The sequence below is a fragment of the Thamnophis sirtalis genome, unplaced genomic scaffold (assembly GCF_051295495.1).
Source record: "Thamnophis sirtalis isolate CommonGarterSnake01/CBP01778 unplaced genomic scaffold, rThaSir2_p1.2 scaffold_14, whole genome shotgun sequence".
NCBI lineage: Eukaryota > Metazoa > Chordata > Lepidosauria > Squamata > Natricidae > Thamnophis > Thamnophis sirtalis.
Genome location: NW_028261394.1, coordinates 7,268,322 through 7,296,058, shown reverse-complemented (window position 1 = coordinate 7,296,058; position 27,737 = coordinate 7,268,322). Strand labels below are relative to the sequence as shown.

Below are 27,737 nucleotides of genomic sequence, written 5' to 3'. Positions count from 1 at the left end.
GAAACCAAGGAGGCGAGAGGAAGCGGTTGGCTGAGGTCAACGGCCGCCGTCGCGGTCTCCGCGCATGCGCCCAAGCGGCGGCGGCGGTAGATGGGGTGGGTTGGGTGGCAGCGTGGGCGTGGCCGCCTCCTTTTCCCACGCCCCGGGAGGCGGGGCGGAGTGGGCGGGGCGCGCTTCTTTTCTTTCCCGGCGTGCCCCGCGCCCGCGCTGGCTGTCTCTGGCCACGTCCCCGGGCCACGTCGCTCGGTGCCCGCTGTGCGCTCGCCATCTTCGCCGCCTCGGTCCCCGGTTCCTCTCCCTCCGACGCCGCCATGAACGTCTTCCGCCTCACCGGGGACCTCTCCCACTTGGCGGCCATCATCATCCTGCTGCTGAAGATCTGGAAGACCCGCTCGTGCGCCGGTGCGTGGCGGGGGGGGGTCGTCGTGCCCCCGGGGTGGGGGAATATGTGGTAGTGGTGGAGGGGTCCTTGGGTGTCCCCGTTGGGCCCAGAAGAGTCTGCTGGGGCTCTCGGGAGGTCGACCCCCGCCCACTTTTGAGTCATTTAGAGGAGAGGAGAAGAAGTGGGGGGGTCCTCCCGGGAGGGGGGGTTGGGAATGGCTGGGAGGGGGTCGTTTAAGAGGGGAGGGAGTGGGGCTTGTTGGTCCCCCACCTGGGGCGGCTTGGGAAATGATGGGAGGGGTCGTTTAAAGGAGATGAGGGGCGCTGGGAGGGCCTTTAGAGGGGTTTGGGGGTGGTGGGTGGTCCCCCACCTGGAGGAAGAGTTGGGAAAAGGTGGGAGAGGGTCTTTAGAGGTGGGAGGGGGTCGTTTAGAGGAGAGGGGAAGAAGTGTGTGTGTGTGGGGGGTCCTCCCTGGGAGGTTGGGAAGAACTGGGAGGGGGTTGTTTAAGAGGGGAGAGAGTGGGGATTGTTGGTCCCCCACCTGGGGCGGCTTGGGAAAAGGTGGGAGGGATCATTTAGAGGAGATGAGGGGCGCTGGGAGGGCCTTTAGAGGGGTTTGGGGGTGGTGGGTGGTCCCCCACCTGGGGGAAGAGTTGGGAAAATGTGGGAAGAGGGTCTTTAGAGGTGGGAGGGGTCGTTTAGAGGAGAGGAAGGGGGTTGGGAAAAGGTGGGAGGGGTCGTTTAGAGAAGAGGAAATGGGGGAATGCTCTTCCTTTGGGGGCTTTGAGAAGGATTGGAAGGGGGTGTCTCGCCTTAGGGTTAGGTTCCCCCTCAATCTTGGGGGGGACGTGCTGGAGAAACATTCCTCCTGCTGTCCCCCATATGTATGTGGGGTTATTCAGAAGGAACCTGGTGCTTGTTTTTTGGGGGGGGTCCCTGACACCTCGGATCAGGTAGATAGATAGATAGATAGATAGATAGATAGATAGATAGATAGATAGATAGATAGATAGATAGATAGATAGATAGATGATTAGATAGATAGATAGATAGATAGATAGATAGATAGATAGATAGATAGATAGATAGATAGATAGAATCTCCTCCAGGGTCCCTTTCAGCTCTGTTCCGATTGATTGATCCCTTGCAGGGTTGAGAGATTGGGGGGGGGGTAGAATCCCCTTGCTTGCATCTTCCACGTGGGGAGAAGACTCTGATTTCAGGTGGGGTGGCCAAGGACTCTGCTCCCCTCCCTGTAACATGGGATTGGAGGAAGAAGAAATTTCAGTGGGGGTGGAGAGCTGTCCATGTGGAGCATGGGGAGACTCTGCATCTTGAGGGTTGGGGGGGGTGTCTCCTGGGAGAGATTGTTGAGAGATTCCCTCCCCCCCCCCTCATGCTTGAATAATTCCTCTTGTCCCCAGCTGGACTTTGCATTCTGGAAAAGAGCAGTTAAGGCGGTGTTTCTTAGCCATGACCAGCCAAGGTCGAAACCCCGCGCCCCCTAATTTAAGGACTGTAGAATTGAGGTGGGGGAGATTCCTCTTTAATGGTTGGGTCAGTTGAGTTTGCATGCAGTGGGTGGGTTAGGGTGAAAGCAGGGCAAATGGCACATTGGCTTAATTCCCCTGTTTGTGACAATCCAGGGTGGGTGGGCTTCTGCCTTCAGAAAAGTCATTACTCGGTCTCTTGAGATGCATCTTACATAGCTAATGGGGGGGGGTCTCTAGTGGGTGCAAACAATGAGGAGTATTGCATTAGAAGAGGAAGAAGTTTCAAAGTTTCAAAACAAGGGGGGATATTTTGTGGGGTCTTAAGTGATAGATTGGGTGGGTGGGGGGAGATTCAAGCTCCCAATTAACATTAGGAAGAGAAATTCAAATTCCCAGTATGCTTTTTAAATAATCTTAGATTTTTCTCAGTTTAAGCATCTCTCCCAGAATTCATGTGAGAATTGGAGTTGTGTGAATTGTCAGTTCTAAAGATTCAGTGTCTTGTAGAAAATGGGATGGGGTTATTCCTGTCACTATATTTTGTCTCTTTATTTTGAAGGCTGAAGAACTCTTGCTCTTAAAATCTATGCTGTGCTGGGAACCAGGGAATTGGTTAGGACACTGAGCCTAAAAAAACCAGCACAGAGGAAAAATATAGGCCAATTTAGAAATACCCTTAAAGATATTTCTGCACTTTGTCTGCATCACTTTTTAAACGGCAGAGAGCTGTCAACTTATTACCGGGTGGAAAATCCACAGGGACTTTTTCCCTCGGGTACTCCAAAGGAAAAAACCGATGTAGGAAGATCTCGTGGGAATTAACTGGGAAGAGAAATATTACTGCTTTTTTAATTTCTTCCACGGCGTTGCTCTGTAACGCAAATACAGAGACTCCTATAGACTCTTTATAATTGAAATGGAAGATGATTGAAATCCAGGGACTCCGAAAAGGGGTCACAAATCTAGGCGGGCTATTAAAAATATCCTAAAAGGTTTACCCGAAAAAAAATCACTTGGAAATAAGAAGGGCAAGGAATAACCTTTGTCGATTGAAAGGTTGTTTTAATGGGGCAGGGAATATGTTTCACTTTTTGCATAGAAAGACGAAGTTCATCTCTGGCAGAATTATATCCCTTGTGTTGCTTTGTTTTAGCCTGAAATCGGATAAATAAAACCAGTCTTTTCAGGGCTACACGTGTCTTTTATGTTCTTTATGGAACGAATGTGCCGAAATGTAATGAATGGACTTAGGGAGGGGAAAAAAAACCGGAGCAGAAGTTCAAGAGTTGTGCGTGATGATGGACCCCACCCATCCTCCCTTCAGCGGCTTTCTCTGTTTGCAAGGGCAGAACGATCCCGCTTTCTGGTCCGCAAAACTCCTGGGGGGGGGGGGCTGGCTGGATTTGCCGGAGGAGCCCTTCCTTCCGTAGAAAAGGCTTGGCTTTCTTTTGCCCGTGAAGGAGTTAAATCCAGCTCCTGACAACGGAGGCCTTTTTTTTTGCTTGCCCGGCCAACGGCTGTTGGAAATTGGAAGCAAGCTTGAATCCAAGGTTGAAAAAAAAAATAGGCTTTCCGTTGGAAGGGCTGGGTTAGTCTGACGTGGCAGCTGGGAGAAGGTGTGGTGAACAGCAGGGCCTGGGAAAAGAGGCATTCTTCACTTGAACCTCTCTCCGCGGAAGAGCAAAAAATCCGATTGGGGAAAGAGACGGGTGCTAGTGAGCCGTTTCCCCAAATAAACCGAATGCCACTTCCCTCCCTGGTTATCCTATTTAGAGAGTAACTTCATTGCTGATAAAGGGATGGCAGCAGCTAAAGACACTGTGCTTCTCGATCAGAAAGTTTGGCGGTTTGAATCCCCAGCGCCGCCTAACGGAGGGAGCTCCCGTGACTTGCCCCAGCTTCTGCCAACCCAGCAGTTCGAAAGCACGTAAAAAAAATGCAGGTAGAAAAATAGGAACCACCTTTGGTGGGAAGAAGACAGGGTTCTGTGCGCCTTCGGCATTTAGTCATGCCGGCCACATGACCACGGAGACGTCTTTGGACAGCGCTGGCTCTTCGGCTTTGAAACGGAGATGAGCACCGCCCCCTAGAGTCGGGAACGACTAGCACATATGTGCAAGAAGGGAACCTTTATCCTTTTTACCACTGGTCATCGGAAATAGCCTGGGAATTCCTTTGGTTTCATTTTATGAAAGCCTCTCCCCTCCCTTGCCACGAGCATTTAAGCATTTTTTCATGCCTTTGGGTTATTTTGAAAACCCTCCTTGCTGAACTTTTTAAAGCGTTGTCGGATTGTTTGTTTAACTTGACACTGTGGTGTGTTTGGTGCCTCTGCAAATGGGCTTTGACCCCTGGCAAAGCAAGCTCAGCACTTTGCGAAGAGTGAGATTAAGGAGAATGAAATGCCACCCGTGGCTGAAACAAATCAAGGCATTTTATTCCTTGGCATTTTATTGGAAGAGGATTTTTTAAAAAAGGGGGCGGGGGGGAGAGAAAGACGGAACTTGAGTTATTGTGGATTGGGGGGCAGGCCCTGAAAGAGCCTTATAGGAGAAAGGACTATGTGTATATTTGTGTGTATGTATACACACACACACAGAAAGGGATAGATATTGATTGATTTAAGGGAAGGCTAGGCTCAGTGGCTAAGACACTGAGCATGTCGATTAGAAAGGTTTGGCAGTTCGAATCCCTAGCGCCGTGTAATGGAGTGACCTCCCGTGACTTGTCCCAGCTTCTGCCAACCTAGCAGTTCGAAAGCACATAAAAAATGCAAGTAGAAAAATAGGAACCACCTTTGGTGGGAAGGGAACAGCGTTCCATGCGCCTTCGGCATTTAGCCGGCCACATGACCATGGACATGGCTGGCTCTTCGGCTTTGAAACGGAGATGAGCACCGCCCCCTAGAGTTGGGAACAACTAGCACATATGTGTGGTGGGAATCTTTACCTTTTTACAGAGTTTTTCTGCAGCCTGGGGACAGCTGAGATTTAAGGGAAGGCTAATCTCTATTTATTCAGAAGCCATTCCATTTTAACAAATAGCTGTGTTGTTGTACGCTCGCTGTTTTCCCTATATATTTTTTCCCTATGTTGTGTAAATCGTGGTTTTTTTGTGTGTCATCAAGTATTAAAGCAGCGAGAGCAAATGTAATCTGGGCCTCGTCTTCCTCGTATCATGGGAAAAAACATCAACCCACCAGTGCAGAAAGCAACAGCCCAGAGGGGTGGGGGGTGGGGGAGACTTCAGAGCCCATGATTCTTAGCACGGATGAATAGGGGCGAATGGGAATTGTGGTAGTTGAATTGGAAGGAGCTTATTGGAGAAAATTCTTGGGCTTTGTTGAATGATTTGCCCAGACTTAAGCCTGTTTCTTTTTATCAATGATGCAAGTATTTTTGGAAATCAAATTTTTTTGGAAGCATTTGGGAAGTAGAAAATTATGACTATTGTCTTTTCTGTTTGCTGCTCTTCTCGGAATACCTTAAAATGCAACATTTGGAGGCATGAGGATGAAATGTGAATTAGTTGTTGTTGTAAGTTGCAAAGTTGTGTCCGATCCATCGTGACCCTCCATGGACCACGTTCCTCCAGGCCTTCCTGTTCTCTGTCATCCTCTGGAGTCCATTTAAGCTCACACCGACTGCTTCGGTGACTCCATCCAGCCACCTCCTTCTCTGCCGTCCCCTTCTTCTTTTGCCCTCCATCGTTCCCAGCATGAGGCTCTTCTCCAGGGAGTCCTTCTTCCTTCTCATTAGGTGGCCAAAGTCTTTGAGTTTCCTCTTCAGGATCTGGCCTTCTAAAGAGCAGCCAGGGTGGATCTCCTCTAGGACTGACCGGTTGGATGGCCTTGCAATCCTTCTTCTTTTGCCCTCCAGCGTTCCCAGCATGAGGCTCTTCTCCAGGGAGTCCTTCTTCCTTCTCATTCGGTGGCCAAAGTCTTTGAGTTTCCTCTTCAGGATCTGGCCTTCTAAAGAGCAGCCAGGGTGGATCTCCTCTAGGACTGACCGGTTGGATGGCCTTGCAGTCCAAGGGACTCGCAGGAGTCTTCTCCAGCACCAGAGTTCAAAGGCCTCCATTCTTTGACTTGTGAATTAGCTACATTGAAGCTAATTGTATTCCTTTAACATTTATAGTTTATAAATTTATAGTTACCTTAAAGCAAATTGGCAATAGTTGAATACACACAGACCTTCAAGAGTAGCTAAAGGAGGGGAAAAAAACAAATTGCATGGAGGCTTTTGATCTTATTTATGCAGGCTTTTAAATCTAAAACATTAACTTTTCAAGAAACATAACTAGAGGGATGAGAGAGCAGATTGCCCAGTTCTGACCCGCAGGAAAGTGCTTGAAGAAGGAGAAAAAGATAATGGACATCAATCATCCCAGTGACATATTCTTTAATCTACTCTCCTTGTTTTTTTTAAAAAATACAAATATATAATGAGAGACTTCAAGGGAGCACATTTTACAGGCAATCATACTTTTCACATCACATTAAACTATATTCAGCCATGGTTTAAAATCCCTACTTAAAGCAATACTATCACCATTTAGTGGCTACACCCATCCATCTCTCTAAATCAATGTTTCTCACCCCCATAGCAACTTTTAAGATGCTTCAATTCCCCATGCTGGCTGGGGAATTCTGGGAGTTGAAGTCCACCCTCCTTTGAATCCTAGACTAGGAAACCAACATTTCGCGGCAAAGTAAAAATGGTCCTGTCACTTTTTTCGGTGCCATTCTAACTTCACTAACAGTCACTAAATAAACTGTTGTAAGTTGAGGACTACCTCTAGTTGCCATGGTTCTCTCCCTCCCTTTTTCTTTCTTTCTTTCTTTTTTTTTAGTATCATGCTCTTAAGTTGCAAAGCACCTAGAGAGCTTTAGCAATGAGACAAGTTCCGACTTCCTGCTGGCTTCCCCAATGACTTTCCTTATGGGAATCTGGCAGGGAGGATCGGAAATCTCCCCATCCCATCCCATCCGGCACGTAAGTGGCTGCTGCTGGTTGGGAAGACTGTCACGGAAAGGTAGTCTTTGACTTATAACAGTTCATTTAGTGGCCATTTGAAGTTACAACGAGCTGCGCTGGCTACCTGTCGATCTCCGGATGCGCTTCAAGGTGCTACTGATCACCCATAAAGCCCTACATGGCAGTGGATCTGGATACTTGAGAGACCGCCTTCTGCCAATTACCTCCCTACGACCTATAAGATCTCATAGGTTAGGCCTCCTCCGTACTCCATCGGCCAGCCAGTGTCGGCTGGCAACTACAAGGAGGAGGGCCTTCTCAGCAGCGGCCCCGACCCTTTGGAACGAGCTCCCCGTAGAGATTCGTACCCTCTCCACCGTCCAGGCCTTCCGCATAGCCTTGAAGAACTGGCTCGCCCGTCAGGCCTGGGGATAAGGACCATTACCCCGCCCGAATGTTGTATGCATGTTGCTTATTATTTTATTATGTGTTGTCGTCTTAGTGCTGTATTTCCCCCTCCCTGGTTTCTGTGAGCCGCCCTGAGTCCCCTCAGGGAAAAGGGCGGCCTACAAATAAAAATCAATTCTAATTCTAATTCTAATTAAAAAAGGGTGAACATCTGTGGCACGTCTAGCACACCAGTGTGTGCATAAATAAATCATGGGTGTGAGCTAGGCAGATTGGACCTTGAAAAAGCGAAGCAGGGTGGGTCACGATTAGTCTTCCCATAGGAGACAACTGTGACATCTCAGGTTGTAGAGTAAACCAAGAGGTCAAAAAAGCACATCTGGGAGGAAGGCAGACATCAAATAGCTCTTGTTGCAAATCACAAATATAAACCGTGTCACGAATGTCCCCCATCCAGTTGCTAGGAGCTGAATTTGACCCGAGGGAGTGTTTATCTTTACTTAGGATTTGTTTTTAAATGTTAGAAAAGTAGATAGACAGATCGATGTCCCCACTGGGACAGAAGTATTTCCTTACCTACACCGAAACATTCCCCAAAGCAGTGAGACAAGTTCCGACTTCCCGCTGGCTTCCCCAATGACTTTCTTTATGGGAATCTGGCAGGGAGCATTGGAAATCTCCCCCATCCCATCCGGCAAGTAAGTGGCTGCTGCTGGGTGGGAAGATTGTCACGGAAAGGTAGTCTTCGACTTATAACAGTTCATTTAGTGGCCATTCGAAGTTACAACGGCATTAAAAAAATGGCGTATGACCATTGCAGCATGCCTAACTCACATTTATGATGGTCGCAGCATCCTGGGGTCATGTGATCCCCTCTTGGGACTTCCTGACAAGCAAAGCCAATGGGGGAGATCCACTTAACGACTGGATTACTAATTTAACAACTGCAGTGGTTCACTTAACAACTGGGGCAAGCCAGGCGGTAAAATGGAGCAAAGCTGACTCAACAACCGTCTCGCTTAACACAACAGAAGTGTTGAGCTCAATTGTGGGTGTAAGTCGAGGGCTACCTGCATTACAACTAGACATAGAATCGAGGACTTGTCCTAAATACTTCTCCAGCACATTTAAAAAAAAAGGTGGTTTAACAATACAGAAAGTCCGTCGTCGTTTGCTGAAATACGCAGCATTTACGGTTTTGGACGGTCTGTTGACAGGAAGGCTGTGCGCACAACAGCCCTGATCAATGAAGCATGTGAGCCCACATTATGTTCAGTTAATGGGGCATGCATTGCAGTCAACACCTGCTTTTCTGGGGGGGAGGTGTTGCTTTTGCAGAATTGCGATCCTCAAGCTCCCACGTGGTAGTGGGGGAAAGGGGTGTGTGTCTGTTTAAACGCCTCGCTTACCGAATTGGAGCTGTGAAGGCATCCGGAGTCAAGGTGATTTAGAGCACGAGTGTGAATGCGCACAGCACCCAGCTGGCAACACCACCTTAAAAAGAGGGCTGTGAAAATATCTACAGACCCCCCCTCACATCCTGGATGGGAATTGTTTCAACTCCGACCCTCTGCACTGCACACTGAGAGAGATAAACACAGGAACAGTTCCCCCCCCCCCCTCTCCACCACCCCCGAATGCCAATAAGGAATTCAATTCAAAGAATTCGATTCAGTTAAAAATCCCGCGTGCCTTGCAGTGACCAGGACCTGCTTCTTTGAGAAACAGATGTGCCGACAGATGTGACATTAATGTTCTCTCTTGTCTACACAAAACCATCTTTTTCTCTTCCAAACCCGGAGCGTTTTCCCATCATCTCTCAGCGGGCACATAGAATAGAATTCTTTTTTTTATTTGTTTACAACTATAATTCTATCCAGTGTGGGAACCGGACTTCCAGTTCGGCTCCAGAATTGAACAGGGTGGGTGGGGGGCTTCCGGTTAGGACCTTTGTGGCTCTGAGTGTTTAAGGTTGCCGACCCCTGGCCTTAGCCCTTGACTGACATAGAAAGCACAATCTAAAACTGCATTGGTGTCACGAAAGGCCGTGGTGTACCCTGGGAGATCCGGTGAAACTCCAATAGCAAGATTTTTTTAAAAAAAAATTATTTTTATTTTTGAATAAACACAAGCAGACAAAACACAACGAAGACCACCAAAATATCTTCCATTACAAATTGTAAAGAGTGTGTCAATTGGTTACAAAGAGCTTTCTTGCTTCCCTTCCACAGTCATCACCTACAATTCACATCAAGTTATGTGTTTTAAACCAAATATATTTGGTTTAATATGATAGTAATACATATTAATAATGTGTATTACTACCATCATACCTCAGTCTTCATATGACGATGATTGTTTTTACGTCCCTTTATATAGAATATTCCAAAATTTAAAGCATTCCGTTATCTATTCTCAATATCATCCAGCAACATTAACATCTTTATGACACTTTCTAAATAAAAAATAATTATGTTTAATAACAAAGTTTCTAGACTTCCTTTCTTAATCACTGTTTACAATTTGTACCCAATTTCCCTTTCATGCCAATACAAATATTACATTATGATCATTATCAATCATTTATTTAACATCTTTTTTATTTTTTGGGTCTTAGTTTAACTAAAAAAAAATTAATATAAGCTTTTATACATAAAGTTTCTAAACTTCCTTTCATGATCGACATTTAGAATTTATACCAAATTTCCTCTTATCAAACCAATACATATGTGTACGTTGTTATCATTTATCAATTCTTTATCTAGCAAGGTTTTGTTACTTTTGGGACACGGAACGATGTGGCTTCGGTGGCCTTTGATATTTGGTGGTTTCTGGCTTTGGTGATCCAGCCGTTTCACAGCAGTTTACGGAGAGCCAGATCAATGTGCTGCGTGCACATTACGAGAAGAGGAAAAAGAGCCAGTTGTGGTCCAGATTTAAGAGTTTTAAGGGTTTGGGGTAAACGCAACTTAGCGATTCTTATTCGTTTGGAGTAAAAAGATGGAGGCGACTGTTCTGACCCCCTCCTCCATCCAGTAACGAATGCCGAGACAAGCTTAAATGAGAATGTCCTTTAATAACAAGTTCAGACTCTCGGTGACTGAAAGCCAAGTAAACAAACAGATAAGGACCTTGGCAGTAAGGCCGACAAACTTTGCCAGCAATTCAGACAAACTCTGGCAGCAATCCAGCCTACCAAGTTAGTTTCCCTTTAGTCCAAGCGTTGACTTCTGCAAGAAGGCCGTGGCACAAGCAGTCTCTTTTATAGTCTGGAGAGGAGCCTAATGACCATCAGCTGAGCATAATTACCTCCTGTAATTACTAGTTGTTCTTGACGCCGAGTAGCCCTTCGACGGCGTGCATCCCGGAACAACTCGTAGTTGGTTTGTGGATCACTCTCCCTTGTCTCCTCCCCACTGATCCAAGGCTCAGGCCCAACCTGGTGGCCAACCAGTCTCTCTGCGCCCTGCTCAGAGTCGGAACCCTGTCCAGGGTCCTCCACATCCTCCAGGGCCGACTCAGAGGGCCCCTCACTGTCGGAGACTGGTGGCAGCTCCAACGCCTCCTGCTGGGCCACAACAGCGACTGTGTTGCGAAGATGGTGCTTTTGAGACTGGTGCATCGTAAGCCTTAGGAGTCCTGAAATCTAACTCAGTTGAAAAAGGGACAGGAGAGAATATTTGTACCCCAAGGCTGAACTGAAGCGGTCCTTGGTGCTCTCTGAGGTCAGTTCTTTCCTTGCAGAAGTTTCGCTACCCAACTAGGTAACATCATCAGTGCTAGAAGGGAGCAGGGTTTGCAGAGGGGAGGAGGAGGAGGTCCTTGGTGCACTCTGAGGTCGGTTGTTTCCTTGCAGACGTTTCATTACCAAACTAGGTAACATCATCAGTGCTCGCTGTTATCATCTAGTTTGGTAACGAAGAGTTTTGTGGCTCCCGGCGTTTTCTTTTTGGTGGGAAATGGGTCTAAATGGCTCTTTGGGTGTTTAAGGTTGCCGGCCTCTGGACTAGCCTAAAAGTCACACCTAGGCAGCTTTCACGCCTAAGACAAGGCTATAAATCAGTGTTTCTCAATCGACTTTAAGTCGTGTGGACTTCAACTCCCAGAATTCCCCAGCCAGCTTTGCTGGCTGGGGGATTCTGGGAGTTGAAGTCCACAGGACTTAAAGTCGCCAAGGTTGAGAAACACTGCTATAAATTATTCCAAATTGACTTGTCGATAATACCCCTGGGCCAGCTATTTTTAATTCATCTCAACTGCCCCTGGGCTCTCCTTTATAAAGTCTTTTTAAATGAAGATTCTCAACCATATAGGTCACGGTTGTCCCAAAGGTGTTTTTTCCCCCCAAAATAATGAAGATTCAACAGAGCGCCTTATGAACTGCAAGTTTAGAATGGAATCGAAACGAAATGAAAAAGTGTCACAACCGAACAAACATCTCAAATGTGCTTTTTTTTCCCCCCACGAGGAGAAAAACCCAGCCTTTTAAAGGAGCACATTTTGAGCCAACTATGAGCTGGATGGCTCCTAGTCATAGGGATGGTGGTGGCTCAGTGGATAAAACACTGAGCTTGTCAATCAGAATGGTCGGCAGTTCAGTGGTTCGAATCCCTAGTGCCATGTAACGGAGTGAGCTCCCATTACTTGTCCCAGCTTCTGCCAACCTAGCAGTTCGAAAGCACGTAAAAAAATGCAAGTAGAAAATTGAATTGAATTGAATTTTTGAATTGATTTTATTTGTAGGCCGCCCTTTTCCCTGGGGGGACTCAGGGCGGCTCACAGAAACCAGGGAGAGGGGAATACAATACAATACAATACTACGACAACAACACATAATAAAATAATACGCAACATGCATACAACATTCGGGCGGGGTAGTGGTCCTTATCCCCAGGCCTGACGGGCGAGCCAGTTCTTCAAGGCTGTGCGGAAGGCCTGGACGGTGGAGAGGGTACGAATCTCTACGGGGAGCTCGTTCCAAAGGGTCGGGGCCGCTACTGAGAAGGCCCTCCTCCTTGTGGTTGCCAGCCGACATTGGCTGGCCGATGGGATGCGGAGGAGGCCTAACCTATGAGATCTTATAGGCCGTAGGGAGGTAATTGGCAGAAGGCGGTCTCTCAAGTATCTCTCAAGAAAAATAGGAACCATCTTTGGTGGGAAGGGAACAGCGTTCCGTGCGCCTTCGGTGTTGAGGCCGCATGACCACGGAGACGTCTTTGGACAGCGCTGGCTCTTCGGCTTCAAAACGGAGATGAGCACCGCCCCCTAGAGTCGGGAACGACTAGCCCATATGGGAACCTTCACCCTTAATTCAAGTCTTTAGGACAAAGATCATCCTCTTTTAACAACCCCATAATCCCTTGAAGGGTGAAGCCTTGGGAGCTGAGTGCTTACTGGCCGGATGCCCTTCCTGTCGCCAGTGTGGAGTTTTGCCCAGCAGTTCATACGCTCGTTGTGCCCAGAGAGAGAAATACCTGCCTAGGATCAAACTCGCGTAGTGTTTAAGACAAAGATAAGCAGCACAGTTTTGGTTTTTAAAGACTTTCCTCTTTTTCCTTTTTAATTTGCTGTAGGTATATCTGGGAAAAGTCAGCTCCTGTTTGCCTTGGTCTTCACCACTCGATACCTGGACCTCTTCACTTCGTTCATTTCACTTTATAACACTTCTATGAAGGTACAGTATACCAAATGAGCCAGGGGCCTACAAGCCATTGTAGGAAGTCCTTGACTTATGGGCAGTTCCTTTAGTGACTGTTCAGAACTGAAGAAGCTTCCTGGATGAGAAGCGAAACGTTTTTAAGGAAAACAAAAACTCGGGAAAGTCCCGTTTTAGGGAGGTGGGGCGGGGACAACAAACCTATTTAATTTCATTGTTACAAGGTGCAGTGACAATAAAGTACTACTATTATTTAAATTAGAGTCTGCGTTACCTGGGAAGCATATAACAAATTTCACCTATTGACGCTATCTTGGCCTTTGCAAAACTTGTCCCCTCATTTTTTAAACCTTTGCCTGGAATGAAACAACTAAAAAGGCGGTTGGACTAGATGACCTACAAGGTCCCTTCCAACTCTGTTCGGAGACTACAATTGGTCCAGAATGCAGCCGCGCGAGCGATATTGGGTGTACCAAGATACACCCATGTTACACCTATCCTCCGCGAGCTGCACTGGCTCCCTATCGGTCTCCGAACGCGCTTCAAGGTTCTGGTTATCACCTTTAAAGCCCTACATGGCCTAAGACCCGTATATCTGCGAGATCATCTTCTGCCACACACCTCCCAACGGCCGATAAGATCACACAGGGTGGGCCTTCTCCGGGTGCCGTCAACCAGACAATGTCGTCTGGCGACTCCTCGGGGGAGGGCCTTCTCTGTAGCTGCTCCGACCCTATGGAACGATCTACCCCCAGAGATCCAGACCCTTCCCACTCTCTCGGCCTTCCAAAAGGCTACTAAGACCTGGCTATTCCGGCAGGCCTGGGGCTGTTGACCTCATGAACGAGGTCCAGCCCCGCCTAGATTGAGTGCATGATGTGTTTTTGTTTTTTTAATTCTGCTTTTCTTCTTTATTTTTTAATTTTTATCCTTTTAGAGATTTAATTCTGTAAGTCGCCCGGAGTCCTTCGGGATTGGGCGGCATATAAATTCATTAAACTTTGAATTTGAATCTGTTAAACCTATTAAAGGCATTGAAAAACAAGAGTAGAACATCCAAGAAAGGAAATTGAATCTTGCTCTCTCTCTCCCTCTCCCCCACCCCAGGTTTTTTTTTAAGGTCTTTTATTTTTTTTAATACAAATTATACATATTATAGGAACAAAGAGTTGTCTTTTCTTTTACATCCTCTCATTTACATAGCCCTTTTTATTTCATAGTTTCGTTTTCACTTTCTGCCAAATTATTCTCTTCCATTCTTTTTCATCTCTATGGTTATTTTTTTCATAATACATAAACAGTATCTTCCATTGCCCCTTCAAAGTTACGCCAAATTTTCCTTTCTTATTGTCTCCATATTTTGCTATCAACAGGATCAACCTCTGTTTGAATGATCTCCATCCATCTCTTCTTTGGAGGCAAGATAGAATTCTTCATTCTTTTTTTTTTTAAAGGTTTTATTTCTTTTAAAAAACACAAATATTTCATCATTCGTCAATCATTAAAACATTGAAGTACAGGTTTTTTTGTATGCCCCTCCCCCCCTCCCCCCCCAACCCCCCTCGTCCTTCTCCCCCCGACTTCCCAGAACCCGTACACGGTATGGATTTTTAACTAACACAGTCTAAAATCTATTGAGAAAAAAGAAATAAAGAAATTAATGACATTCTACATTGACCTTAGCTTCTTCTTACTGAACTAACTTTAAACAGTTTAGTTTAGTTTAGTTTAGTTTTATTAGAATTTGTAGGCCGCCCTTTTCCCTGAGGGGACTCAGGGCGGCTCACATAAAACTGGGAAGGGGGGAACACAAACATCAAGATAGAAGACATATAATAAAATAGTAGGCAACATACATTCATCATTCGGGAGGGGTAACTATCCTTATCCCCAGGCCTGACGGGCGAGCCAGTTCTTCAAGGCTATGCGGAAGGCTTGGACGGTGGAGAGGGTACGAATCTCCACGGGGAGCTCGTTCCAAAGGGCAGGGGCTACTGCTGAGAAGGCCCTCCTCCTTGTGGTTGCCAGCCGACACTGGCTGGCCGATGGGATACGGAGGAGGCCTAGTCTATGGGATCTTATTGGTCGCAGGGAGGTAATTGGCAGTTTAAATCATTCCTGATCTTAAGCATAGGCTAACTGGAATTTCTTGGTCCCGTATTTATTTTGTATATAGTGAATCCATTTTTTCCAGTCTCGTTTATATCTCTCATTTGCGTGATCTTTAAGATGAGAATTCTTCATTCTTTATTGGCCAAGTGTGGTTTGGACAGATAAGGAATTTGTCTTCGGTGCATAAGCTCTCCGTAGACATTAAAAAAAATAGGCATTCACCAAGAATCATAAGATACAATACATAGGGATAGTCATAGGATACTAAATAAGCAATCAAAACATACTAGGAAACTAAATAAAGCAATATCAATCGTAAAAATACGAACAAAGCTGATAGATGAAAGTGTTTAATCTAAAACTAGTTGGACGTAGTGAAATTTAGTGACAATAGATATGGTTAAATAAACAATTGAAAATGATAATAATGTATACATAAGTATTGGTATAACAAGTAGTAATTGGATATGAATATCGAATGGTACCTATGAAAGGAAGATGAGAAATGGTTTGGTTACATATAAAGATTAATAAAAAAAGAACTAAATTATGATAATGCATATAGTCAAATAAAGGAGAGATAATGATGATGGATATATAGATATGGGTACAACTTGGGGAAATTGGATGTAAATTGTAAACAGTAATTTGGAAAGGAAGATTAGAAACCTTTGTTACTAAATATTATTGATGTTTAGCTAGAAAAGGCCATAAGGAATAGTGTTTTGGGGATACTAGAAATAGCAAATGAGATGCCAGTATGTGGTTATGTCTTGAATTTTGGTATGTTTTATGATGAAGGACGTTTAAACAATTATAGTCAAACAAGAATGGGGTAGGATGATGGTAATATTTACAAATATATTTGATTTAAAATACTAGAATTAATATGAATCATGGGTGAAAAAAATGCACGAAATTTTTTTGTAACCAACTGATACACTTTCTACAGTATGTAAAGAAAGAGGATTTTTTGTGTTGTGTCTGTTTTGAAAAATAAAAATAAAAAATAGAGAGAGCCGATGTGGCGGCAGTGGTTAGGGTGCAGTACTGCAGGCCACTTCAGCTGACTGTTATCTGCAGTTCAGCGGTTCTAATCTCACCGGCTCAAGGTTGACTCAGCCTTCCATCCTTCCGAGGTGGGTGAAATGAAGACCCAGACTGTGGGGGCAATATGCTGACTCTGTAAACTGCTTAGAGAGGGCTGAAAGCCCTATGAAGCGGTATATAAGTCTAACTGCTATTGCTATTGCTATTGCCACCTCTGATCTAACCTATCATCTTTTTGTCATCTGTCTATCTGTGAAATGAGGACCCAGACTGTGGGGGCGATATGCTGACTCTGTAAACCGCTTAGAGAGGGCTGAAAGCCCTATGAAGGGGTATATAAGTCTAACTGCTATTGCTAAAAACTTTTATTAAAAAAAATACAAACAAGGTTATAGTAAGTAGGAAATAGGTAATAGGAAGGATGAGAACAAGAATAGTAGCACAATCCTAGTAAATAGTGTGACAGTGTTGTGAAAATAGGAATGGGGGAGAAGTGGGGGTGGGGGGGAGTGAGAAAATAGAAAAGTGAGGAAAATCATCAGGGAGAAACTCACACCCTGATTAGCACTTCTCTCTCCTACCATTAGTTAAGACCAGTGTTTCTCAACCTTGGCAACTTGAAGATGTCTGGACTTCAACTCCCAGAATTCCCCAGCCAGCATTCGCTGGCTGGGGAATTCTGGGAGTTGAAGTCCAGACATCTTCAAGTTGCCAAGGTTGAGAAACACTGGTTAAGACCATAATGGCAAACCTATGGCATGCATGCCACAGGTGGCACATGGAGCCCTCTGGAGGCACGCGAGCTGTGGCCCAGCTCAGCTCCACAGTGCATGCGCCCCCGTGCCTCCTGCCAGCCAGCAGAGTTTGGGGTTTCTGCTGCAAATGTGGGAGACGTCCGCCTTCCCCCCCCCCACCTCATTGCCCCAAAACCGGGGGGATTAAGTGTGTGAAAAGTAGTTTCTGCATCACAGAATCCGTAATACTAAATTGCCTTTTTTTTAATGTTTCAAATTTTTATTTTTAATCATTGTAATATATTTGAAGGGGTGGCTCTCAGTGGCTAAGACGCTGAGCTTGCCAACCAGAAGGTTAAAGCTTTACCTTTCGTTCGGGGAATGATGTTAAAGATGCCTAAGGTTAGCAATAGCAGTTAGACTTATATACCGCTTCATAGGGCTTTCAGCCCTCTCTAAGCGGTTTACAGAGTCAGCATATCGCCCCCACAGTCTGGGTCCTCATTTCACCCACCTCGGAAGGATGGAAGGCTGAGTCAACCTTTGAGCCGGTGAGATTAGAACCGCTGAACCGCAGATAACAGTCAGCTGAAGTGGCCTGCAGTACTGCACTCTAACCACTGCGCCAGAGAGGCTGCGCTCAAACAGATCGTGGATCCTGGATCAAGCTGTTAACATTTGACTGCGGAAACGGCCGCTTATCTGTGAATCGTTGATCCATTTATCTCCGAAGAGTTTGAGCTCCCTGTCTCGTTGGGGAACTGGCGGTCAGAGTTCAGAGAAGATTAAAAACTGTTATCTGTTGCTGAGCAAACGAGGGGGAAGGCGCCTCCGTCAAAACAATCCACAAAAGTTCCTTTCCCCACACGTAACATGTTTGTCCTTCCTCCTGGGGAATCAACCTGGGTAACCCCTCTGGATCTCTCCCTTCCAGCTGATCTACGTTGCTTGCGCTTACGCCACCGTTTACCTGATCTACATGAAGTTCAAGGCCACCTACGACGGGAATCACGATACCTTCAGGGTGGAGTTTCTTGTGGTCCCCGTGGGCGGATTGTCGTTCCTGGTCAATCATGACTTCTCCTCTCTGGAGGTAAGATCAGAACACGGCGGTGTTTGCGTTGACCACCAATGCAAGAATACGCGGGTTAATCTTTAAATGCGCACGCATGCACGCACGCATACACCAGGGAATAAAAATGGTCTGCCCTCCCTGGCAATCTCTCTAATAAGGGGAGAATATGTGCAGACCTACAAGCTCTGTATAGCTCGCAGTGTAATAGAACGTGTGAATTATCTTCCACTTTCAAGGTACTAGTCGTCACTTATAAAGCCCTTCATGGTATTGGACCTGGGTACTTGAGAGACCGCCTGCTGCCAATTACCTCCCAAAGACCCATTAGGTCACACAGATTAGGCCTCCTCCGGGTTCCGTCTACCGGCCAATGTCATCTGGCCACTACCCGGGGGAGGGCCTTCTCTGTGGCTGCTCCGGCCCTTTGGAACGAGCTCCCCGCAGAGATTCGGACCCTCACCTCTCTCCAGGCCTTCCGAAAAGCCGTTAAAACCTGGCTGTGTCGGCAGGCCTGGGGTCGATGAGTTCCCTTCCCCTCTCGAATTGTGTGGCTGTTGGTTATTTTAAATGCTCTGTATTTTTGTTGTAGTTTTGTGTTTCCCTTCCCCTCCTTGGGTTTGTGCGCCGCCCTGAGTCCCGTTGGGAATAGGGCGGCATATAAATAAAATGAACCTCGAACCACTTCTCCTTCACCACATATACAAACCCGTTCTGCTATAGGTGTCCTCTTATACCTGCCCTGGAGGAGTGCTGAAGGAAGAAGGTTAAATCTGGCTCTGAAGAAAGCTATTCTTTGTTTTGGGGAGATCAGGTCATTTAGATATCTTGCCGATTCCCACGCACCCTGTTTGATTCTGTCCCTACTGTGGAGAGGCAACCTATTTAGTTCTTCTTGGAACTCCATCTCCATCATTCTATTAATTACTACTTGCTTTGCTTGCTCAAAGCCTAGGGGCATTAAGAATAATGGTGAGAGCCCACAAGAGCCCAGTTTGTGATCAATTGCCTGTTTCCAGGGGGATGGGAAATTGTCAGTCAATTTCAATTTTCAATTTTAATGGATTTGTATGCCGCCCAATCCCGAAGGACTCCGGGCAGCTTACATAAAAACAGTTAAAAAAATATTAAAAGAATTTAAAATACAAGGCCAAGCGAATTAAAAAAGACACAACATGGACTCGATCTTAATGGGGCTGAAGCTCAATCAAAGATCAGCAGCCCCAGGCCTGCCGGAACAGCCAGGTCTTAACCGACTTTCAGAAGGCTGAGAGAGTGGGGAGGGTCCGGATCTCAGGGGGTAGATCGTTCCATAGGGCCGGGGCAGCTACAGAGAAGGCTCTCCCCCGAGGAGCCGCCAGACGACATTGTGTAGTTGACGGCACCCGGAGAAGGCCCACCCTGTGAGATCTTATTGGGCGCTGGGAGGTATGTTGCAGGAGGCGGTCACGGAGCTATCCAGGTCCTAGGCCATGTAGGGCTTTAAAGTCAACACTAGTGGGGACAGTCCCTCTGGGAAGAAATGCATTTTAAGCCAATGAATGATCATCATCTTCCAGGCTCTTACCCGAATTTGAGGCATGCCTGTCTCAATTCTTAACTGGGCATTCGGAGTTCCATTGGGTGCGGCTAAGATGGCTCGCAGGAATTTAGTTTGTATAGTTTCTAGCAAGTCTCTCTTTGCAAGGATTCCTGTTTGTGGCCCGTAAAGAATTTGTGCCAGTACACCAGGGAAGGGAGACTTTTGCCGGCCTTTCTCTCCGAATTCAGCTGAGCTTCAGTTGGGGTAGTAAACTTCCTCATTTGAGCGCTATGGTTTGACTGAATTCAAGAGAACTTCCTCCCCACCTACATACAGGAATTGCAGCTTTAGTCACTCAGAGGCTCATTTCCAAATACTGAGAAAGCGAGTTTGTCTTTCGTTCTTTCTCTCTCTGTCTGTTTGTCTCTCTGTGTCTCTGTCTGTCTGTCTCTCTCTGTCTCTTTCTCTGTGTGTGTCTCTGTCTCTCACTCAAGAAGCATTTGGTGCCATCTGGAGGACTGAACAAGATCTACAATTTAAACACTTTAAAAAGGCACCACGGCGTAGACCAGGAGTCAGCAACCTGCGGCTCTGGAGCTGCATGTGGCTCTTTCATCCCTCTGCTGTGGCTCCCTGTTGCCGGTTGTCTCCACAATTGATAGGGCTTTCGGTTAGGACAGGTAGAGGAAAAAGGACCCCGCGCTAGGAGACTCTATGGTGGGGGAACCAGACTTCCAGTTGGTAGAGGAAAAAGGACACCGCTCTAGGAGGAGACGCTATGCTGGGGGAACCTGACTTCCAGTTGGTAGAGGAAAAAGGACACCGTGCTAGGAGGAGACTCTATGGTGGGGGAACCTGACTTCCAGTTGGTAGAGGAAAAAGGACGCTGTGCTAGGAGGAGACTCTATGGTGGGGGAACCTGACTTCCAGTTGGTAGAGGAAAAAGGACACCGCTCTAGGAGGAGACTCTATGGTAGGGGAACCGGACTTCCGGTCAGCTCCAGAATTGAACGGGGGGCTTCCAGTTAGGACCTTTGTGGCTCTTTGAGTGTTTTAGGTTGCCGACTCCTGATGTAGATGCATGTTGTATTCTAACTCGGGGTCTCCAAGCTTGGCAACTTTTTAACTTTTCCTGTTCCACTGATTCATTGTTCTAACCCGTCAGGAAGTTTCTCCTTAACTCCAGGTTGCAACTGGTCCAGGTGGGATCAGTTTCCACCCATTGCTTCTTGTCCTGCCTCCAGGTGCTTTGGAGAATATAGCTTGACTCCCTCTTCTTTGGGGCAGCCCCTGGGAGACAGTATTATCTCATCCCACTCCTCCTTTCCATTGGATTAGACTTAACCCAATTTTGGAGGGACGTACGATTGAAATGCCTCTTGTTTTGTGGTTTCAGATCCTGTGGACTTTCTCCATCTACTTGGAGTCCGTGGCGATCCTTCCCCAGCTTTTCATGATCAGTAAAACCGGGGAAGCAGAGACCATCACTACCCACTATCTCTTCTTCCTGGGCCTCTACCGTGCCTTGTACCTCATCAACTGGATTTGGCGTTACTACTTTGAGGGGTTCTTTGACCTCATAGCCGTGGTGGCTGGGGTGGTCCAGACCATTCTCTACTGCGACTTCTTCTATTTGTACGTTACAAAAGGTAAGAGACCCACAGTGACACGTATTGGGACGGCGTGACCCGTCAAAAGCGCGGTCCACAAAAGCGCGCTCGACGAAAGCGCGTAAGTGACGTCATCACAGCGCGACGAAAAAAATTAAAAATTGAAATAAAAATAAAATTAAAGCAAGCCGATTCACATAAAGGTAAGGGTTAGGGTTAGGTTAAGGGTTAGGGTTAGGTTTAGAGCATTAGGGTTACGTTTAGCGTTAGGTTAAGGGTTAGCGTTAGGTTTAGGGTTAGGTTAAGGGTTGGGTTAGGTTTGGGGGGGTTAGGGTAAGGTTTTCGCTTTAATTTTACATTTATCGATCATAGCGCGATGTTTTCGTCGCGCTGTGATGACGTCACGTACGCGCTTTCGTCGACCGCGGTTTTGTGGTGGAACCTTGGGACGGTGCTTCTGAACCTTAGCAACTTTAAGATGAGTGGACTTCAACTCCCAAAGATGAGTGGACTTCAACTCCCAGGATTCCTCACTGGGGTGGGGAATTCTGGGAGTTGAAGTCAACTCAACCTAAAGTTGTTAAGGTTCAGAAACACTGCATTATGACGTAATACGTCGCCTCTTTCCTCAATTGGATAACTTGGGGCTGGGTTGGACTCCAGCTCCCATCATTCCCCGCAGCTGCAGATGCTGGGAATTGTAGTCCAGCTCACCTAGAGGGCACCATGGCGGAAAAAGGAAATCTTAGATAGCCATAGCACTTAGACTTATATGCCACTTCATAGTCCTTTACAGCAGTGTTTCTCAACCTTGGCAACTTGAAGAGGTCTGGACTTCAACTCCCAGAATTCCCCAGCCAGCGAATGCTGGCTGGGGAATTCTGGGAGTTGAAGTCCAGACCTCTTCAAGTTGCCAAGGTTGAGAAACACTGCTTTACAGCCCTCTCTAAGCAGTTTACAGAGTCAGCCTCTTGCCCTCAACAATCTGGGTCCTCGTTTTACCCACCTCGGAAGGATGGAAGGCTGAGTCTGGTGAGATTTGAACACCTGGCTGTGGGGACAATCAGCCTGCAATACTTCACTTTAACCACTGTGCCAAGGAAGGAAGGAACGGAGGATAGCAACAGCACTTAGACTTATATATTGCTTTACAATGCTTTTACAGCCCTCTCTAAGCAGTTTACAAGTCAGCCATCTTTCCCGTAGCAACCTGGGTCCTCATTTTACCCATCCCGGAAGGCTGAGTCAACCTTGAGCCTTGCGGGATTTGAACTGTCGAATTGCAGGCAGCCGGCGGTCAGCAGATGTAGCCTGTAGTACTGCACTCTAACCACTGCGCCACCAAGGCTCATCCCTCCAGTAAGTTTCCATATGAGTCACACTAAAACATCATTAAAGCAAGAATGGGTGTAGGCCAGTATTTCTCAACTTTGGCAACTTTGAAGATGGGTGAACTTCCGAGAATTCAGCTGGGAATTGAAATCCACCCACCGTAAAGTTGGCAAATCCCGGTCTAGACTTTTCTCGGTCTCATTTTCAAATGCAATCAACCTTAGGGTTCCACCCCCACCCCCCCAACATCTCCTGCATCTCTCTACAACTTTATAGAACTCAAGTCTTTCTATGACGAAACCCTGTTTTTGAGGGCTGCAATTTTTTTTTTTAAAGTCCACATTAACCACCAATCGATAAATACAGTTGGGAGAAATGTTGGGAGATAGTTTGAAGGGCCAATTTTCCCTTTCTTGTTTGGGTTCTTCTGTGCGCGCAAACAACGTTTATCTACAAGCCAAGTCTAGATTATTATTTTTTTAATTTAAAAAAAAAAGATTTTATTGGTAAAAAGAAAATACAACATCCATAACTTGTAAAAAACAATACAACTACATTTCGAGATATTCCTATACTATCAAATCATTATAAACATCAAAGGTTAGGTATCTTATTCCTTCCCTCCCTCTTCTCTTCCCTCATTTCTTTCTTTTCCATACCCTTTTCTTCCCTCCCCCCCTTACTTCCTTCTCCCCTGCCTTCCCTCCTTTCTTTTCTCCTTTCCTCCTTTCCTTCCCCCTCCTTTCCCTCCCTCGATCCCCCCCTCCTTCACACATACCTTCCCTCCTTTCTTTTCTCTTAACCTCCCTCCTTTCCTCCCTCCTTCCTCCCCCAGTTTCTTCTCTTTCTTCTCTCCTTCTTTCTTCCCACCTTCTTTCCCTTCTCTTCTTTCTCTTCCTCCTCTTTATCCTTCCCCCCTTCTTTTGCCTTTCCTATTCCTCTCCTTTCTCCTCTCCATCCTGACTTCCCTACTGTCCTCCTTAAAAGTCTAGATTTTTAATGCGGTACATTTTTTTATGCATGCTAGGTTTGCATTAAAGCAGCTTGGAAAACGGACGGACATTTGCTGACTCTTCCTTTGCGGATTTTGGGCTGGTCACCCTACTTCCACATTGTCATCCTACAGGTTGTTAAGATTGGGAGGTTCTAGGATTAGCCTGGGAGATACATCTCCATAAGTTTAATATTCTAGGCAATTTGAATATTTTCCTGTCTCCCTCCATGTCCCAACGGTGCTTTTTATTTCAAGAGGTTTTTTAATTTGAAGATGTTTTGCTGCTCATCCAAGAAGCTTCTTCAGCTCGGAGAAGCAAAACGTTTTCAAGGAGAAAAACACCAGAAACTCCAGTTGCCTCTTGAAAAAAAAAGCTCCTTTGGGACAACCATGACCTGGAGGACTGAGAATCTCCATAGAAGGTTTCCCTCAATGTATTTTTTAAATAGGTTCCAGCCGCGGAATGTCCCGACTTCCGATCTCAGGTACCTGTATGTTTCCTATAGAAAGGGATGGAGTGGGTACAATAATTTTTGGGAAGGGCCTAAGTGTTCTGACCTAGGCTTCCCAAGAGCACGAAGCCGACTCCTCGTCCCGAATAAAACCTCTTTTATTTCGATTAAAGGGAATTCCTCTCCAGCAAAGTCCCGGCAAACAGTCTTTCATGAGATTTCACAACTACAGACCTTGATCAGGCTTGGAGAGCTGCCAGGCTGATATCTTCTAAACGCCATGCTGTAGCAGCAGTTGCTTGGCAAGAAGTCAGGAAGAGATCTTCACCCTAATGAATTGAACTCATTGTCTCCTGCAAACTCCCCTCCCCTTTCGCTCCTCTTTTATTCCCTCTGGGAGGGGCCATTCACCGTCCACCTGTGGCCTTACTCCCAAGTCGACCCCTGTTCTTTAGCTGTTCCCTTCCTCTGGCAACTCTGCGCATGCACACACTGGGAACAGGCTCCAGTTGTTCTCACTGATGTCTGACTCTGAAGGCAGCTGATAACCGACATATGGACCTGGCCCCCTCTCTGCCTCCGACACAGAGCCCTCATCCGAGCCTTCCCCAGACTCCAGGACTGGCCCATCTTCCTCCCCAACCTCCTCAATGTCCGAATCTGCTGCCAGCTCCACTGGCAGGCCACAACACTAAGCCTAAAATGGCTCCCTTTGCAACTGTTGAGGCTGCAGTGAATGCCTTCCTGTATGCAAAATGAGACAATAGAACCGGTTCTCCCAGTTGGATGGCTTCGTTTGCCATTCCCGTACGTATTTAATTCCGCCAAATATACCAATCATCCACGGGCGTATTTAAAAAGGGAAGAAAATTCAGCACCTTAAGACTTGTTTGCTTGACGAAATAATAGCCTTCGTCCCAAACAGAAATTGGGATTGAGTTCCTGACACCCCAAGATTGGCCAGTTTTAGAGAGCTGAAGAAATTCAGACGAATAAAATAGATTTGATTTTTGGTGGGTGTTGCTTCCATCCTTCAATACACGTGCCGTATTTTTCAGACTATATGACACACCTAAATTTACAGGAGTGAAATAAGAACAAAATAGCTTTTGCCCTCTGTGTGTCACATTTTCACCCTCCCTGGCCCCCAGAAGCAATCTGCAGTGCTCCAGACGGCCCGTTTTCACCCAAAACAGGCCCATTTCTGTCAAAACATGCCTGTTTTTGGCCTGCAGAGTGCTTCTGGGGGCTGGGGAGGGTGAAAACGGGAGGCCAAAAACTCCCGTATTTGGTCTGTAAGACTCGCCTAAATTTTCACCGGCTTTTAGGGGGGAAAGTGGTGCGTCTTATACTCTGAAAAATACCCAGAATTCAACAGAATTCTCCCAGTTCATAAGCAAGGCTTTGAGAGAGCGGTGGGTTCAAGATTTACTCGTGGAATTCAATTTGTGCTTGCCAAGCAAGGGTGACCTGTAATTTGTATTCAGTTATCCACTACATATCCTTTCCATTTTCTTCTGGCTCCTCTCTTTGTCTTTCCTTGCAATGAAAATACAGATAGTTCTCGCTTAAGAAGCAGTAATAGGCTGACAAAAGGATTTGCTACAAAAAAAAAAGTTGTAAAATTTGGTCAGTCATGCTTGTTGACTGGACATGGCTTATGCCTGTAATTCCAAGCATAATTACAGCATAACTTGAAGACTACTTACAGAAAAGAATTCCCCTGTCATAAGTCAAGGACAACTTCTACGAGAATTTCCCTGTCGTAAGAGGAGGACTCCCTATAGAAGAGAATTATTCTGTTGTAAGTCGGGGAGCCAACTGCATGAGGGAATTCTCCTGTTGTAAGTTGCGGAGTACCTACAGGAAATAATTCCCTGGTTATAAATCAAGGATTACCAGTAGAATAGAATTCCCCTGTTGTAAGTTGAGGACTACAAGAGAATTCCCATCATAAGTCAAGGACTAAGAGAATTCCCTTGTCATAAGTCAAGGACTAAGAGAATTCCCTTGTCATAAGTCAAGGACTGTAAGAGAATTCCCTAGTCATAAGTCAGGGACTAAAAGAATTTGAATCATAAGTCAAGGACTGTAAGAGAATTCCCTTGTCATAAGTTGAGGTCTGTAAGAGAATTTGAATCATAAGTCAAGGACTAAGAGAATTCCCTAGTCATAAGTCAAGGACTAAAAGAATTTGAATCATAAGTCAAGGACTGTAAGAGAATTCCCTTGTCATAAATCGAGGACTGTAGGAGAATTCCCTTGTCATAAGTCAAGAACTGTAAGAGAATTTGAATCATAAGCCAAGGACTTGTCATAAGTCAAGGACTGTAAGAGAATTCCCTAGTCATAAGTCAAGAACTGTAAGAGAATTTGAATCATAAGTCAAGGACTGTAAGAGAATTCCCTTGTCATAAGTTGAGGTCTGTAAGAGAATTTGAATCATAAGTCAAGGACTTGTCATAAGTCAAGGACTGTAAGAGAATTCCCTAGTCATAAGTCAAGAACTGTAAGAGAATTTGAATCATAAGTCAAGGGCTGTAAGGGAATTCCCTTGTCATAAGTCAAGAACTGTAAGAGAATTTGAATCATAAGTCAAGGACTAATGGTGGGAGAGAAATTCTCCTGCGCAGCCATGCTTTGGATGGGGGGAAAATTTGTGCATCTCTGTTGAACTGACCTTGTTTTTCCTTTTCCCCCCCAGTGCTCAAAGGGAAGAAGCTGAGTTTGCCAGCCTAAAGTGCCACGGGGGGCTCCATCCCGGATGCGTAGAGAGAACAATCCCGACCGTCAAGAGGTTGAAGATGCTTGAACAGACGCCCCCCCCGCCCTCTCCTTGCAGAGAGACCCCCGCGCGGGGGCTGGGTGGGCTCTGTAGGTCCAGAGAACAAATGACTTCTGTTGGATGCATCTTGCCTCCCCCCCCTTTCCCTCTCTTTTTTTATTACTATGTATAAAGATTTTTTACACGAGAGAAACTTAATACCGTGTGGATTTAATTCAGCGTGTAGTTTCAAATTGGAGTAGTTCCAAAAACACAGTGAGTTTTTTTTTTCTCCTTTCTTTCTTTTTGGGTGGGTGGGAAACTTGGGGATCAAGAATCAGCGCAAAAGAAAACCCCACTTCTTTTTCCAAAAGATTTCCTGTCAATTGCTGAATGATTTATTATTTTTTTTGGCGCGCACAGGCCTGGGCTGATTGACGGATGGTAACTCCCTCCCTTGTTTGTTTCCAAATTTCATTCCCACCTGTATTTATTTTCCTTTTGGTTCCTCGCCCTCCAAACGCGGAGCGTTTTGTGCGTAGGCTGAAATCCAAAAAGCGTTGTCGGAAAACGCTCGCGGAAAAGGGCGTCACGGTTTCACAAATGCCTTCAATTGCTCCCTTTCGCTTTTTCCTTTCCATAAAAATGATGCTCCCGTCGGTAGCATCTTATTAATAAATACTCCCCTCTTACTTCTCTTCGCCCTGAAGACACGAGTTAAAACTATTGGGTGCCAATGCACAATTTTTGGTTTTTTTCCCCCCCTTCTAATGTAACGGTTTCGCAGCAGCCATTCTTGTTTGCATGTGCCCCAGTCTTGACTAAAATTATTCCGCAATTTTTGGAGGGTGTGTGTGCGTGTTATTTCTAAACCATTTTCTATTGACAGCAGAGTTCACCCCACCCCCTGTGATCATCGTCTGGCTGAAATCATCCACAGGCGGCAATTTTTAACGGTGTCTCCTATCTTTTTTAATACAGAATCCTTTTACAAGTAAAAAACGTCTTTATTTAGCTTTTCCAGCAATTTTAGAACGTGCCTGTTGTTTTGGACGATCAATGTTCCTTTTATAGACTTGTTCCTGAATCATTCTCTTAGCTTTCTTTTCTTTTTAAAACTGAACTCTGTTGCATGATTTATCCTGTGTTACCATCCTCAATAAACATTTTATGAAGTGGTT

At 45.9% G+C, this 27,737-nt stretch overlaps 1 protein-coding gene across 1 annotated transcript; it reads left to right on the top strand.

The window, feature by feature from the left end:
- The first annotated feature begins 192 nt into the window (after positions 1–192).
- KDELR2 (KDEL endoplasmic reticulum protein retention receptor 2) lies at positions 193–27,737 on the top strand. Its single transcript, XM_087729204.1, has 5 exons — positions 193–402; positions 12,832–12,932; positions 17,745–17,903; positions 20,801–21,053; positions 26,497–27,737. Exons 1-5 carry the CDS (start codon positions 312–314, stop codon positions 26,529–26,531), a joined length of 639 nt encoding a protein of 212 aa, XP_087585330.1. The 5' UTR covers positions 193–311; the 3' UTR covers positions 26,532–27,737.

Bases quoted from the DNA above. Each gene is read 5' to 3' on its own strand.
- KDELR2 (XM_087729204.1), top strand. From the start codon at position 312: ATGAACGTCTTCCGCCTCACCGGGGACCTCTCCCACTTGGCGGCCATC. The intron at 403-12,831 runs GTGCGTGGCGGG...AATTTGCTGTAG, and splicing joins GAAGACCCGCTCGTGCGCCG to GTATATCTGGGAAAAGTCAG. The intron at 17,904-20,800 runs GTAAGATCAGAA...TTGTGGTTTCAG, and splicing joins ATGACTTCTCCTCTCTGGAG to ATCCTGTGGACTTTCTCCAT.